General features: G+C 39.6%; 1 protein-coding gene across 3 annotated transcripts in view; it reads right to left on the reverse strand.

Moving 5' to 3' along the window:
- Positions 1-13,421, reverse strand: part of pkn1a (protein kinase N1a) — a 55,609-nt gene that overhangs the window by 3,570 nt on the left and 38,618 nt on the right. For all 3 annotated transcript variants that reach the window (XM_072656789.1, XM_072656787.1, XM_072656788.1), the window contains exons 5-19: positions 10,257-10,402; positions 9,214-9,427; positions 8,783-8,977; positions 5,903-6,012; positions 5,386-5,529; positions 5,220-5,295; positions 4,084-4,216; positions 3,885-3,972; positions 3,308-3,390; positions 3,129-3,204; positions 2,924-3,015; positions 1,753-1,929; positions 1,283-1,345; positions 577-653; positions 337-479 (exon numbers count right to left, since the gene is read on the reverse strand). In XM_072656789.1, the coding sequence (XP_072512890.1) occupies positions 337-479; positions 577-653; positions 1,283-1,345; positions 1,753-1,929; positions 2,924-3,015; positions 3,129-3,204; positions 3,308-3,390; positions 3,885-3,972; positions 4,084-4,216; positions 5,220-5,295; positions 5,386-5,529; positions 5,903-6,012; positions 8,783-8,977; positions 9,214-9,427; positions 10,257-10,402 (1,817 nt within the window). The remainder of the gene's footprint in view (positions 1-336; positions 480-576; positions 654-1,282; positions 1,346-1,752; positions 1,930-2,923; positions 3,016-3,128; positions 3,205-3,307; positions 3,391-3,884; positions 3,973-4,083; positions 4,217-5,219; positions 5,296-5,385; positions 5,530-5,902; positions 6,013-8,782; positions 8,978-9,213; positions 9,428-10,256; positions 10,403-13,421) is intronic.

The raw sequence follows: 13,421 nt of genomic DNA on the forward strand, positions 1-13,421 counted from the left end.
GCGCAATGAGTTCTCTGGGAGTCATAAAGTTCCAATATCCAATATCCATCCAATACCTTTGGTGTGACATTTGTGATACAAAACTAATTATCCAACATCAAAACCTGATCTCACTAATGTAACCTTACTCTTTGGTTGCATGCACAAGATCCTCACAGCAATGTTCCAACATCTACTGGATGTTAAAGCTTACAGAAGAGTAGAGGTAGCAACAGCAGCAAAGGGAGGAGAAACTACTTATTAATACTATTTGATTATAGAAGAAATCTGGATAAGCAAAATGGATAGCTAATTAACATTTAGGAGTTTTCGGATTTTAGGACTAAACTACCACACCTCTCCAACCAGCATCTCGTAGATCAGGACTCCGAGTCCCCACCAGTCCACCGCTCGTGTGTAAGACGTGTCTGTCAGAACCTCTGGAGCCAAAAACTCTGGAGTGCCACAGAATGTACTTGTCCTGTCCCCAAACCCCATACCTGAGAGAGAGCGAGAGAGAGACAGACAATTCTAATTTTCATACTGTCAATGTTACAAGCAAACTTCAAACACTATCGTCAAGACACAAAATCATACCTTCTTTACACAGTCCAAAGTCAGCTATTTTCACATATCCATCTGTATCAAGTAGCAGATTGTCCAATTTCAGGTCCCTGAGAAACAAAAGACTCAATATTATAGTCATAACTGCAACTTTGTACTGTATATATCACAGTTATTACAGTATTATTTTAGCGTTATATTATGTAACATCATACATATTATGTGTTTGGGATGTGTATTATCAAGAACCTGGCATTTATATCACAATACACTGGTTATGATGCAGCATAACTTAATTCCTAAATAAAACAGATTCATACTATTTGGATACTGTAAGCAAGATGATAAAAAATGGAGAAACTGTCACAGTATAAAAAACACATCATCAAGTTCATTTTTTATCCAATCAGAACAGTGGGAACTAAAGATACTGCTATCTAGAAGTTTGGGTTTAAACACAACACAAAATAAATGACTGTCTGCCACCGATCTTTACATATAAACTGTTAATTAAAATTCGTCACTGTGTTTTTGAAAATCGATACAGTATTGCAAAACATATATTTTCACATTAGTGCTTAAATTTGGATTCTATCTACACAATCTTTGGTTATTACAAGTGAATGACTAAGAACTTTTCAAGTTGCTCTGGATAAGTAACTTCAATGCCATACATGTATTTTAATATAGCTTAAATGTAACAACAGCTGTGAAACACTGAGAGGATAAATCATATTACCGATATACAATCTTATGGTCGTGTAAAAACTGAAGGCCCAGCACCACACAGGCAGCATAAAACCTGCAAACAAATACAAGCACAGTGAGAAACACATTCTCTGTCTCTCTTAACACATACAAACACACTTATAAGTTACACATCAACACTGAACACTGGTATAGTCACAGTAATTCTCTTAAGGTCATATAGTGTAACCTGGTTGCAGAGCAGTGTATCAAATGATCTTAATTGGCGAGTCCTGCTTTCACATAATCAAATGGAATCAAGAGCTACATATGATTCCATAATCATTTTAAAAGATCAATAAAGTTCACAAAATGTTTTCAAGCAGATACACTGAGAACATTAGTGTATTATAGTAATTATCATTTCATAACTTCATGCTCTTTCTAAAATCCTACTAACACATCTAAAATACATTTTATTGCCTATCCAATGTACTGCACACACACACAAGCTCTACATACACAGCTCGTGGCTCAGTGAAGACATCTGCATGGATGTGCATCATGAGGTCGCCACCTGCCGTGTACTCCATAACGAAACACACGTGCTCCGGCGTCTGAAAACACGCAAACAGATTCACCAGGAACGGGTGCTGAGAACCATTGACGATCTCAAAGATCCGCTTCTCACACATCAGACTGAGAGAGAGAGAGAGAGAGAGAGAGAGAGAGAGAGAACACAAGACGTTTGCTGAAATGTATGATTTAGATTAGCATTCTCTTTTCTATTTTATCAAATCATTGATCATCATCCCTCTATCTTTAATCTGTAAGCATTTCATTCACAACAATCATTCTACCCAGCAGGTATTAATATTTAAATCAGACTGAACAGCCTGAATTTGCACTACACATAAACAGCTGCCAAAAGGCAGATGTGCAGAAAACAGCAGAAGCATGTTTTGGTCAGCGTTACACTAATGCAGCAGACTCTGCAGTGACTCTAAAGTAGCTTGCAATACTACAGCACTACAAATCTAAGGGTACCTCAGTCGTGGATGCTGGTCCAGGGGATCTTTCCACCTTTCTTGACCAGCAACCTTTACAACCAACTTTAAAGCTACAGCTGCACTACAATCTTACATTTGGGGTTAGATTAGTGTAAAATGGGCTTGGGACCAAAAGGTCACTGGTTCAATCCCCCAAGGCGTGGCTGGGAAAACATGGAATCTTGAATTGCTCCTTAGGCAGCTAATGTGGCTGCCCCACTGCATGGTGTGTGTTCATAATGCCGCATTCACTAGTGTGAGTGTTCACTAAAACAGATGGGTTAAATGTTATAGCACTTCTGTAAAAGTGTGGTAATGTGTGCATAATCTTAATCTGAATGTAGCTGATCAGTGAAAACATGTTTGGTGTTTGTTTTGTTGGTTCTGTGCTGAAGCTACAAAGCTAATGTAGCTAATATTTGATGGAAGTTTATGAATGCCTTTCAAATGGACTTGGTTAAAGTGGTTTAAGTTACTGACACACGACACACATCTATAACATGGACAAAAGTTTGTTACTAAAACACTAGTATCAGTCATCTTGAAGCCTACATTTTTGAGTTCATATACCAGTATGTTATACCAGTATGTTATATGGAAATATGTGCTAAGGTATTCCTTTAAACATTTGTTTGGTTGCAAACCTCTCCACTTCATCTCTGGCCACAATGTCTCCTTTCTTCAGTGCTTTGATAGCATACATAGACCCTGACTTCTTATACTCTGCCAGCAACACCTAGAAAAGACAGACCTGTGTTAGTCATAAATGACAATACACACACAAACATGCCGTTTGAACACAAATGTATGAAGGTAAAAATAAAAAAGTAAAAAGGGCAAAGAGCTTGCCTTGCCAAAATGGCCTCTGCCGAGCACAGCAATCAACCTGAAGTCCTGCAGCCCCAACAGTGTCTTCTTCTGTTTACTGTAGATCAACACAAACACACACACACACCATGTGTAAATTAAAATAAAGAGCAAAATACAGCAATGATTGAATGTGAATGTGTGGGTTTGTGTGTGTGTACCTGCTCAGTGAGTGTGTTCTGTTGTTTCGTTGAGGTGTGGAGGAGTCTTGGGGAGAGCACGGCTCAATGGTGGGCTGTCTCTCCTGAAAAAAAAGGGTAAGAGGCACAAAAACCATCAGATCAGAACAGTTAGCAACATAAAAGTCACTTTCTAAACCTGCCAACCACTGAAAGACTGATTACACTCTGGTTGCTTTCTGTACCCAGTAAGGATTCTTTCAATTTTTGTTTGGGGGAATCTGAATTAAATTATTTCTTCCTGCGCCACTGGTTGCAACCCAAGCCCAAACCATGACTGATCTACCCTTGCGCTTAACAGTACCCTTTTTTCAGGGATTGACCAAGTCATCTTCACGTTTTTGCATATATACATTTTGCCACATATTTTCAGAAAGACTAAATTGGAACTGAAGTGTAAGATTCAGGGTGTATTTCTGTTCACACTAAAACTAAAACTAAAGTAATTTAAAGAAAAATAAATGTCCAATGCTTGCTTTGCTCCATAAAGAAATTCTGACATCAATCATGTCTAGGTTGACTGCACTTTTTGCTCTTATGTAGATGTAAAGTCTCTCACCGGAGTGTGTGCATCTGTCACGTCTCTCCTGAGGTCCACTCTCACAGGAGAGTCACAGTCCAGGCTCAGCTTCTCCACAGAGATCTCTCTGAAGTGCATACACACACAAAACATAAAAACCCATCCATCCATACACGTATGTGGAAACAGGACGAGGTGTTATGAGCCCTGCATTTAGATTTCAATGAGCGTGTCTTACCCAGACTGTATTGTGTGAGCTGAACTGGGACTGTAGGTTCCTGTGTTGTTGACGGTCGGGATAGCGTTTCTTAAAAGCCGCACCCATGTTCCGATATCCACATTCATCTGACGTGCACGCAGGAATGCTTTACCTGCAATCAGACACACACACACACACATAATACAGAGAATTAGGAAAATAGACTTAAAACCCTGACTCTGGCCTACAAAGCCATGAACAGACCATTCCCTCCCTACCCAAAGTCAATGGTCAAGTCATACTGCAAACCCCCTGCGCTTCAAACCACCATCCTTAAAGATGTATTGATGACAAGCATCTAAGCTGAGTTTGAAACTGCATTATTCACTATCCCCTACATGCAAAAATCCAGTTCACTATTTATTGTGATGCATCATGGGATTGTTTTAGTGCACTGAAAAATTCAGCACTAAGTTTTTAGACACCACTATAAATAGCGAAAAAAGTAGAGCACTATATAGTTAATAAAGCAAAGTTTCAGACAGAGTTCTAGACTTTCCTTTGTCTTCGCACCAAGGTGGTGAAAATGAACTTTTCCTGGGTGCTGTTTACGGTCTTCAAAAGCTGTCTGAAGACCCATTCTTCTCTTTCAGGAGCACTTAAACCAGCATTAATTTTGGACTTATTAAAGACTGTGATTGTGGTAATGTCTTACATTGACTCTCTTACATTGGTTTCTAAATTGGTATCCATTCTGGAATATAAATGTCAATGTAAACTGCAACATCCGCATTTTTACACAATACCTTTTTTTGTCACATTTTGGGTGCATTCCAACAACCCTACATGAACACTGTCCACTAGAGGGCACTGTAACTTATCTCTACATCTGGAATCCTGTCCACTGGCCAACACATTTTGAACTTTAGCCTGTCTAATCAACTTCATTCACTCATCTACTCCCCTAGTAACACCTCCTCCAAGTACACTGAATCCAGATCAATTGGGATTTCAATAAGCCCACAACCATACATTCAGTCTGTGCAGTGTGGACCGAAGTCTGTGTTTAATAGCACATCAGTACATTCAGTCCTTCAGACACGAGAGCAGCTGGGGTGCAGATGTGTAAAGTACGCAGAAGCTGTAAATCTGCTGGGCTGATGTTGCGGCATTACCCTGCTGCTTGGAGAAGACTTTCTTCTGTCTTTTAAGGCGTGGAACTCTCTCAATGACTGGATTAAAGAACGTCACCTGAAACATACACACACACATACACTATTATTCACAATTTAGGTTTGACAGACGGTGCAAAAGCAAGAATGGGAGAATGTGTGTATATACCTCAGCCAGCAGGAGGCCCTGTGGTTCTAGCTCCAGTTGAACTCTGTGCTTCTGGTTGTCCAGGAAGTCTTCCAGCTTTAGAAACTTCAGTGCACACAGAGAGCGGTAATCCCTCCAGTACACTGCAATCTCCATCTCTCTGCTCTACACACATACACACACAAACAAGCAAGCTCAATGTACATACACAAAGAGAACAGGCCATTAAAAAAATTCTTGTGGATGTAGAAACACACAGAAGTTTAGAGATCTTCTAGAACCTTCAAAGTAGTTTTGGGCTATATGCAACACTCAGGGCAAGGTAAACTAACTATGACTTAAAGATGTGCTCTGTGACATCCATGGAGACAGAGAAGAAGAATGATTGCTTTATGGTGAAGTATCTATCACTGTTTCTTAGTAAAGACCTCATTTATTGATTATTAATGACTGATCAGTGTGTAGTGCAGGTTTGTGACGTTCCTATGCAAACACACCTGATTCAACTCAACTGTTAATGTTAATGATTAAGGCTCACCCTCTCCAGCTCTATAGGGAAGGTCTGGTCCCAGGCTTGTTCTCCTACAGTTCTCCATGCTGTCTGACCCACCACAGAGTTGTCCAGCTTCAGCACTGCACTGACCTCCGCTGTGTACACACATAGGGAAAAAAATTATGATTTATTACTTAAAGGTGCCCTACAATGTCAAACTGTATTTTCATTGGCTTAGTTGAATATGAGAGTTGGGTACACGTAACTGACATATCATGAACCTCAAACACATGGACCCTTCTTTGAAAATCTAGCATAACCGAAATTGAGCTGAAAAACAAGCCAATTCAAAAACACCAAAACTGTTACATAACAGTCTTTACTTGTTATATTAAAGCCATCAACATTTAGACAAACCCAGCCCACTAGAGGAAGCCCTAGTCAAAGATGGCGAAACGGTCAAACGTAACTTAACTTCTGCAGAATTTAGTGCTGTTCACACATCACCATAAGCACATCACCTCAAGATTCATGACCATGGCTTTTCCTGTGCGAGTATCCGCAGAAGGGGAGCTAAAACTCAGGACACAACAAAGCCAAAGCTGAATGGACCAAACAGGGATCCGTGCAAGGCTAAAAACTAAAAAAAAAAAAAAAGACTGACTAGCTACTTTTACTATTTCTTCTCTACAAAGTCCACTCACTCGAAAACAAACCAGAGCTAAACACACATCAAAAGGGAAAGTGCCAAATTACTCAAGAAGACTCAAGAAAGCCAAACCTGGGAAAGCGAGTTGGGGCAAGGCTAAAAGCTAACCAGCTACAATTTATTCAACTTCATAACAGCATGTAACACTCAGAGGACACCATGAGAGGACAGCAGCACTATCTGGCAAGACTTAATTACAGTGTTTCTGTTACTGTGTACAAACTATTATATAATATATAATATGTGGGTTCATCAAGCTTTTGTCGGTGCCAAACACTAGCCAAACTAGCATAAATGCATTCTTTGGCACCTTTAAACTAAAAGTAAAAAAAGACCAGGATAGACTCAATATATCCAGGACCAGATAAAAGGTCAGTGATCAGGTAAAAAAAAGGGACAAAAGCCCTTAAAACCAGTAAACATATTTGGTGCAGCGGATTTGACAAACAACAGACCTGCCGCTACACAAGCGCTGGAAGCAACTGAAGCGGTCAGGAATACCGCAGAGGTTTGGACAGCCATCTGCTGTATGTTTCAATTGTCAAACATAACAGTAATGACTTTTTTATTTTCCAAAACCTAAAACACAGATGATGTGAAAGAAAGAAAAGTGCATAAAATCTACACATGCCTAGCCCAAGCACACTCAACTGCATACATGTTAATCTACTGTAGTCTTCATGGGTGTTACTGCAGGGGAACACTTCTCTACCCACTCACACCTAACCTTAGCTTTTCTAACCAAAAAAATAAATAATATTTTGTCTGTTTTTTCCACAGAAGTGATTCATGTTAAAAATAATTCGGCCTCACAATAGTCTTAACTGGATTGGATTTGCGTATCAGAAAGACATCAGGTGGACATCTGTTCTATCCTCAGTGAAATTATCACAGGATCTGCAAGGTTTTAGTGGGTAGTATTTTGTTGATTTCCCACAAAAACTTCAGATCTCTGGGCCAGAGTGGTCCAGCGGAATAAGGTGCTATTACTACGATTAGAAGATCGCTAGACCAGAGAAACAACTGGCTTTGCTCTCTCCAGGGTGGGTAGATAGCTCTTCTCCCCACATCACTCCAGTGCAATGCTGGTTTGCGCTGGTGTCTGCTGGCGGATGCATCAGAGCTGGGTACGTGGTGCTTTTCTCTGAGCTTTTTGGTTGCCAGGTAACATAACATTGGTGGCAGTTAAAAAAAGCCAGTGGCTGTCTATGCATGTGTCAGAGGAGACGGGTGTCGGTCTTCACCCTCCCAGTGTTGGGAGCACTGCACGTGATGGGGGAGAAGATTTATGGGTTGAGTAATTGTTGATCCAAATCTTAAAAACACAACAATTTGTAAGTCCATTTTTGCCATGTTTGACTTCATTTGAATTTGACAGAATATATACGTTACATTTCCTCAAAATTTCACCATTAGAACTGATCCAAAATGACTTTGAATAAAATCTTATTCACATTGACTTCAACTAAAATTTAAGGTCATTCTCTGGTAGTTGGAGATATGTATTTTTGCATGACACCAAATGTTCTTCCAGGGATGCTCTCCCAGTGCAGAGAAAATGACCAAGCTGTTACAAAGTTATGAATAGGCCATGCTCTCTCCCATTGTTATGCTGGAGTCTGTTTGGGGGGATCCAGTACTATCCTCTGAGTGCGTTGGCTGCCTAGTGATGCTGCACTGGCAGCAGTTCAAAAAGAGGCAGTGGCTGACTTCACATATATCGCATGTGCTTGTTCTCACCCTCCTAGTGTCTGGAGCATTGCAAGTGATATGTGGAGTCCTAGTGAGTGGGTTGGTTAATTGATTCAGCCAAATCAAAAATTGCTTAATATGAATTTACCTGATAAGAAACTAAAAGCTACTTAAAGAGTAAGTAGCTGCAGTCAGAACCCGTTTTTCCCCCCAGTACGAGATGCCATCTGCCTGGAAAATCATGGAGATGTGCATCCGGATAGGACTAAAATTATCAGACCACCACTGAGTTTGGTGAAAAACAGCAGGGTTAAAAAACACTGACACAGCCAATCAGAACAGAAATAAAATCTGCAAAGAATAGAATCTGCAAAGGAGGAGATTACCTCAGGACCCCATAAATCTGGCTAGTGTCAGAAATTCCAGTCTTTCTTTTTTTACTATGGCGAAAGTGCACATCTGAAAGTGCACAAACACACACACTCACACATACACACACACACACATAGTGTGGCGTAACTCACTGGACAGTTCATCTGTTTTAAGGGTGTTCTTGCCGCTCACACTGCCACTGCGACTGTAAAGACCCTTTCCACTACGCATGAACGAGCGACCCTCGCCCGGGCTGTAGCATGGCAACACAACCGGGCTGCCCCGGCAACGGCCTGGAACCACCTCCAGCACTCCCACACAGCCTAACAACGTCACCTGCAGCGTTCCTGAAATGTTAAGAAACATACAGAAAGTAAATAGGAGAAAGCAAACTGAATGTTGCTGTATGTCTGTATTTTAATACACATTCAAACACACACAACACAGTTTACTTCAACAATTTTATTTCCAACTACACCACCCCTGAGAAGGTCCTGGTAATGTATCTAAAATCTAGAGACACTGAAGTCTGAAACAGGTACTAGAAACACAGAAAAAATGATATACAGAGAGCTGTGGTTACCGGTGAGCGGTGATGGTTTGGAGAGGGTGCTGTACTGATTGTGCACATAGGGGGCACCGTGTCTGGAGCTGAAAGCAGGTGAGGAGGCCAGAACCAGCTCCTCTTTAATCAGACACGCTTTGGGGTGATCCTCTGGCAGCTCAGCCAGACGCTGGTCTAAAGAGTCCCTCAACAGATCCAACCTCTGAGAGGACTCACTCAGACGACACTGAGCCTGAGGGGGGAGATAAATTAGAGACAAATTTTAATCTCTTATTTTTAAGAGTGTTTTAACAGTAAAGTTTTATAGGATAGTTATTAAAATGTGTAAAATTAGTTGTTCCCCCGTCTTAGCTCTAACATCAGATTTGGAATCTACACATCTGGCGACAGTGTATCTTTGTAACTCTCTAACTGTACGTGGTCTCACACGTCGTGGTTGAGTTGCTTTGCTGATGTATACTCTTTAATAAAAACACTTACACTTCATCATTGAATATCCCGGATGGAAGGAATTTTACCTGACTGTCTTGTTGCAATGGTCACATCCTATTACAGTACCACACTCTTTACAGTACCAGTGAGCTCTTTAGACCATTTTTTCACTAATGTGTTTAAAGGCAGACTGCATGGGTATTTAATTTTATACACCTGTGGTAAAGGGGATGCAATTAAATGATTTAAAAGGTAACCCAATACTTCTGTCCATATTATGCATGAATGAACAGTAATTTAAAGAGTGATTAAACAGAAACAGAAATTCTATTAGAGGTGCCATAGAATGGTACACCGTTTTTACACCGTATCACATTTAAAGCTACCTTCACAAGGCCTACTGCAATACCTGAGTTTTTGTAAACAGAAGCGGAAACATTATAAGTCAACAAATTATAGCCCTAGTGTTTACTGGGACCACCATGGTAAGTATGACTGCATGCACCCTGGTAAAATACTACTGTTTAAGGGCTGCATGTGTTAATGAAGAAAAGCATTATTGTACATTACAATAGCTCAGCAATGTCCTAGGGTTTAATTGTGAAAAGGGTTTGTGAATGTTTTTTTACCTCAGACATGGCCTTCTTGTCCTGCACTTTGTTGGCCCCAAGCAGCCTCAGTACGTTCTTGGCCCCCTCTGCCACAGCGTGCTCCACGCGGTAATGATGCCTCAACTCCTCAATCCTCAGCTCCATTCCACACGGGTCAGGCTTACCTGTACGTAAGAAAGTACAGAAAGCGCAGAATTTTTAATATTACCTCATTTCTCTTATTATAACTTGTCTTCATCTAAATTTGCAACATCAGACATTTTGACCACAGTGTAAACAGCATTCTCTGAGGGTTATTGATGTATGTATATCAAAATGACTGTTAAAGGAGTAATCCAAAACATATCAATTGAAAACCCAGCCTCTGTTTAAACCTAGCCCAAAACATCAGGGAGTGCAGAGGAATCAGAGGATTCCTGTAGTGATGTGGTATGTAAACACAGAAAGCACTGCAGGTACTCAGAGCTCTGTAAGAATGTGTTTAGAATACCTTCATCTAGAACTCCAGCTAAGATTTCTAACAGACTGCAGACAACTTTTACTGTAAACACTGCAGTCTACCAACCTCACAACACTAACCCTAGATAGATAGATAGATAGATAGATAGATAGACATATGAGTGTATTAGGAAATGACAGAAATATAAATATATAAATATAAATATGAAGGAGAGAGATGGAAAGATAGGATGAAAGCGAGAGGGGAAAAGGAAGGATGAATAGATGACGCTGGATGAAAAGAGATGCTTTTATGTCCTAATAAGGCATCATGCAGTGGGTACCATGGGAAGTGTGTGTGTGTGTGTGTGTATATATATAAGGTGGCTACAGGCAGCGCTGGCGTCTCTGTTCTCTATCAGTGATGTAATGGAGTAAAGTACACTAACAATATCACAGACACCAACAAGTTTTTAATACTGCGCCCATATACCCACACTCTACACACTTACCCCTATTGCTAAATAACCCACACTCTGTCTGTGTGTGAGATCACATGGTGTACTACAGTGGGGGGTGTAAACTAAGACAGTGATGAGGAATAGACCATTATAAAGCTTACTGAGTCTGTGTAGCAGGTGTGTGTGAGCACCTGTAGTGCTTTAATGGTTAAGGATGCATGGTTTTGACTTCACTTAAAATAAGTTTACATGATAACTTATCTATGAAATGATTGTAAGGCAGGCAATATAAAAATCTATATTGGGACATCTCTTTCATTGTTTCTTTCAAAATTAAGTATATTAAAAAGAGTGTATCTAGCTTTTGTTGAAGTAACTGTCTCTACTGTCCAGGAAAGGCTTACTACTAAATTCTGGAGCATTGCTCTGATTGCAATCAGTGACAAAAGCATTAGTGAGGATGTTGGATGTTCACCACCCCACTCCCTCTCCAACTCTACAACTCATCCCAAAAGTATTGGATGGATCACCATCATACCATGCTGGGAGGCTTTATACCTCTCTAGCCCTTTATACCTCTCTAGTCCTAATCTATTGGGAGTACTTTTCTACAGGGACTAGACAAGCTGTGTATATACATTAGAAGGGATGTCCACAAACATTTGGACATATAGAGTAGGTTTTCAAATGACTCACTAGTTAGTGGTATTCGTTTTAGTGTGTTTCCTCCTCACTGTACCCTGCCTAAACTTTTGCTGCAAGCTGCAGTCCTGTTGTCTTCTGGTGAAACATTGTCACTCTGCAGATTCAGAGTGTAACTGTATATGCGTCAGTGCTGTGCAAGCAAAAAAGGGTGCCAAGTGATCAATTATAACCATTGATCGGACTTTTGGATTATCAGGCCAATAATTATAGCAATTCAACTTCCATTTATTGAACAATATATCAGTCACCAATACACAGTCATGTGAAAAAATGAGGACATCCCATGGAAAGCTTTGTATTTTTTTTATCATATTTTTTCACATAGACATTTGATCTTTATTTTAACAATATTGAGAGATGAAGGTGATATAGAAAACTACGGCTGTATGATATTAGAAAAACTGCCATTGCAACATATATTTTTTCTGCAATATATATTGTAATATTAACAAATAACAAAGCATTTTCACCAGATTTTACCAGAAATCACCAGATGTCAATGATCCAACATGCGGATGGGCAATATGATGATATTTTAGCATATCATAATAAAGTTTGTTATTGTGATACACAGTGTGTGATCAGTTCCTAAGGAAAGCTGACCAACTGCATGTTTCATTAAAGAGTGTAATTAATTTATTAATTTATTTATTTATATAGTAAAAATATATTAATAATACATTCTATGTATTCAAGATTGTAATAAAATAAATATTTAGCAGATATAACCAGCCTCTGCTTTAAAAAAAAAAAGTTGTCATGTTTTATATAACGTGACATTGCACCTGACATTGCATGTGTAATGTGACTATTGCACAGGCACACATTGTGATGGCTGAAATGATATACTATGCAGCCCTATAACAAACAAATACAACTGAATTTTATTCCTTCATTAAATTTAATTCTTTCATTCTGGACTATGAAACTGCTGATTTCTGACTATTCAGAGATCTTTTAAAAACCCTTCCCAGACGCATCTGAATCTATAACCTTTCTGAAGGCCTCAGAAAGCTCTTTGGGTCTGGCCATGGTGATCATACCACTCAATTTACCCATTAAGAGCGAATCAAACTAAATGTCTGAGGTTTAAATGAGCAAGCTCCTCCAAAGTCCTCCTTAACCATGTTCTTAATCATCTGCAGCTGATGTGCTCCACCTGATTCTGATTTTAGGCATTTTGAATAGTATGTGTGGATGGTGGTCTAACTTTCTCCTCACAATAATTGTCAGCAAATAATATCAATTTCTTCAGTTTTACATGTTTAGTTATTTGATCTCCATCTCTCAATATTGTTTTAATGAGGTGTCCTAATTTTCTCACATGACTGTATAACACAATCCCTAATACTATGAGGAATCTTGTGAAGAATAACACTGGAGGCATTACAGAAATGATATCATGCTAATTAGTGGCTACTAGCCTCTATTCATTCTTTGCAACATTAGCTACATGTGGTTGACCTACTCCTTTGGTTTATTAGCAATGTAACAAGAAAGTGTGTGTTTATATGTGTTCTGGTGCATTTCCCAGACATGTCACCAAGCCCAGGAACTACTCGCTTACAAACAAGCATGC

This window comes from Salminus brasiliensis, chromosome 15, assembly GCF_030463535.1.
Source record: "Salminus brasiliensis chromosome 15, fSalBra1.hap2, whole genome shotgun sequence".
Taxonomy (NCBI): domain Eukaryota; kingdom Metazoa; phylum Chordata; class Actinopteri; order Characiformes; family Bryconidae; genus Salminus; species Salminus brasiliensis.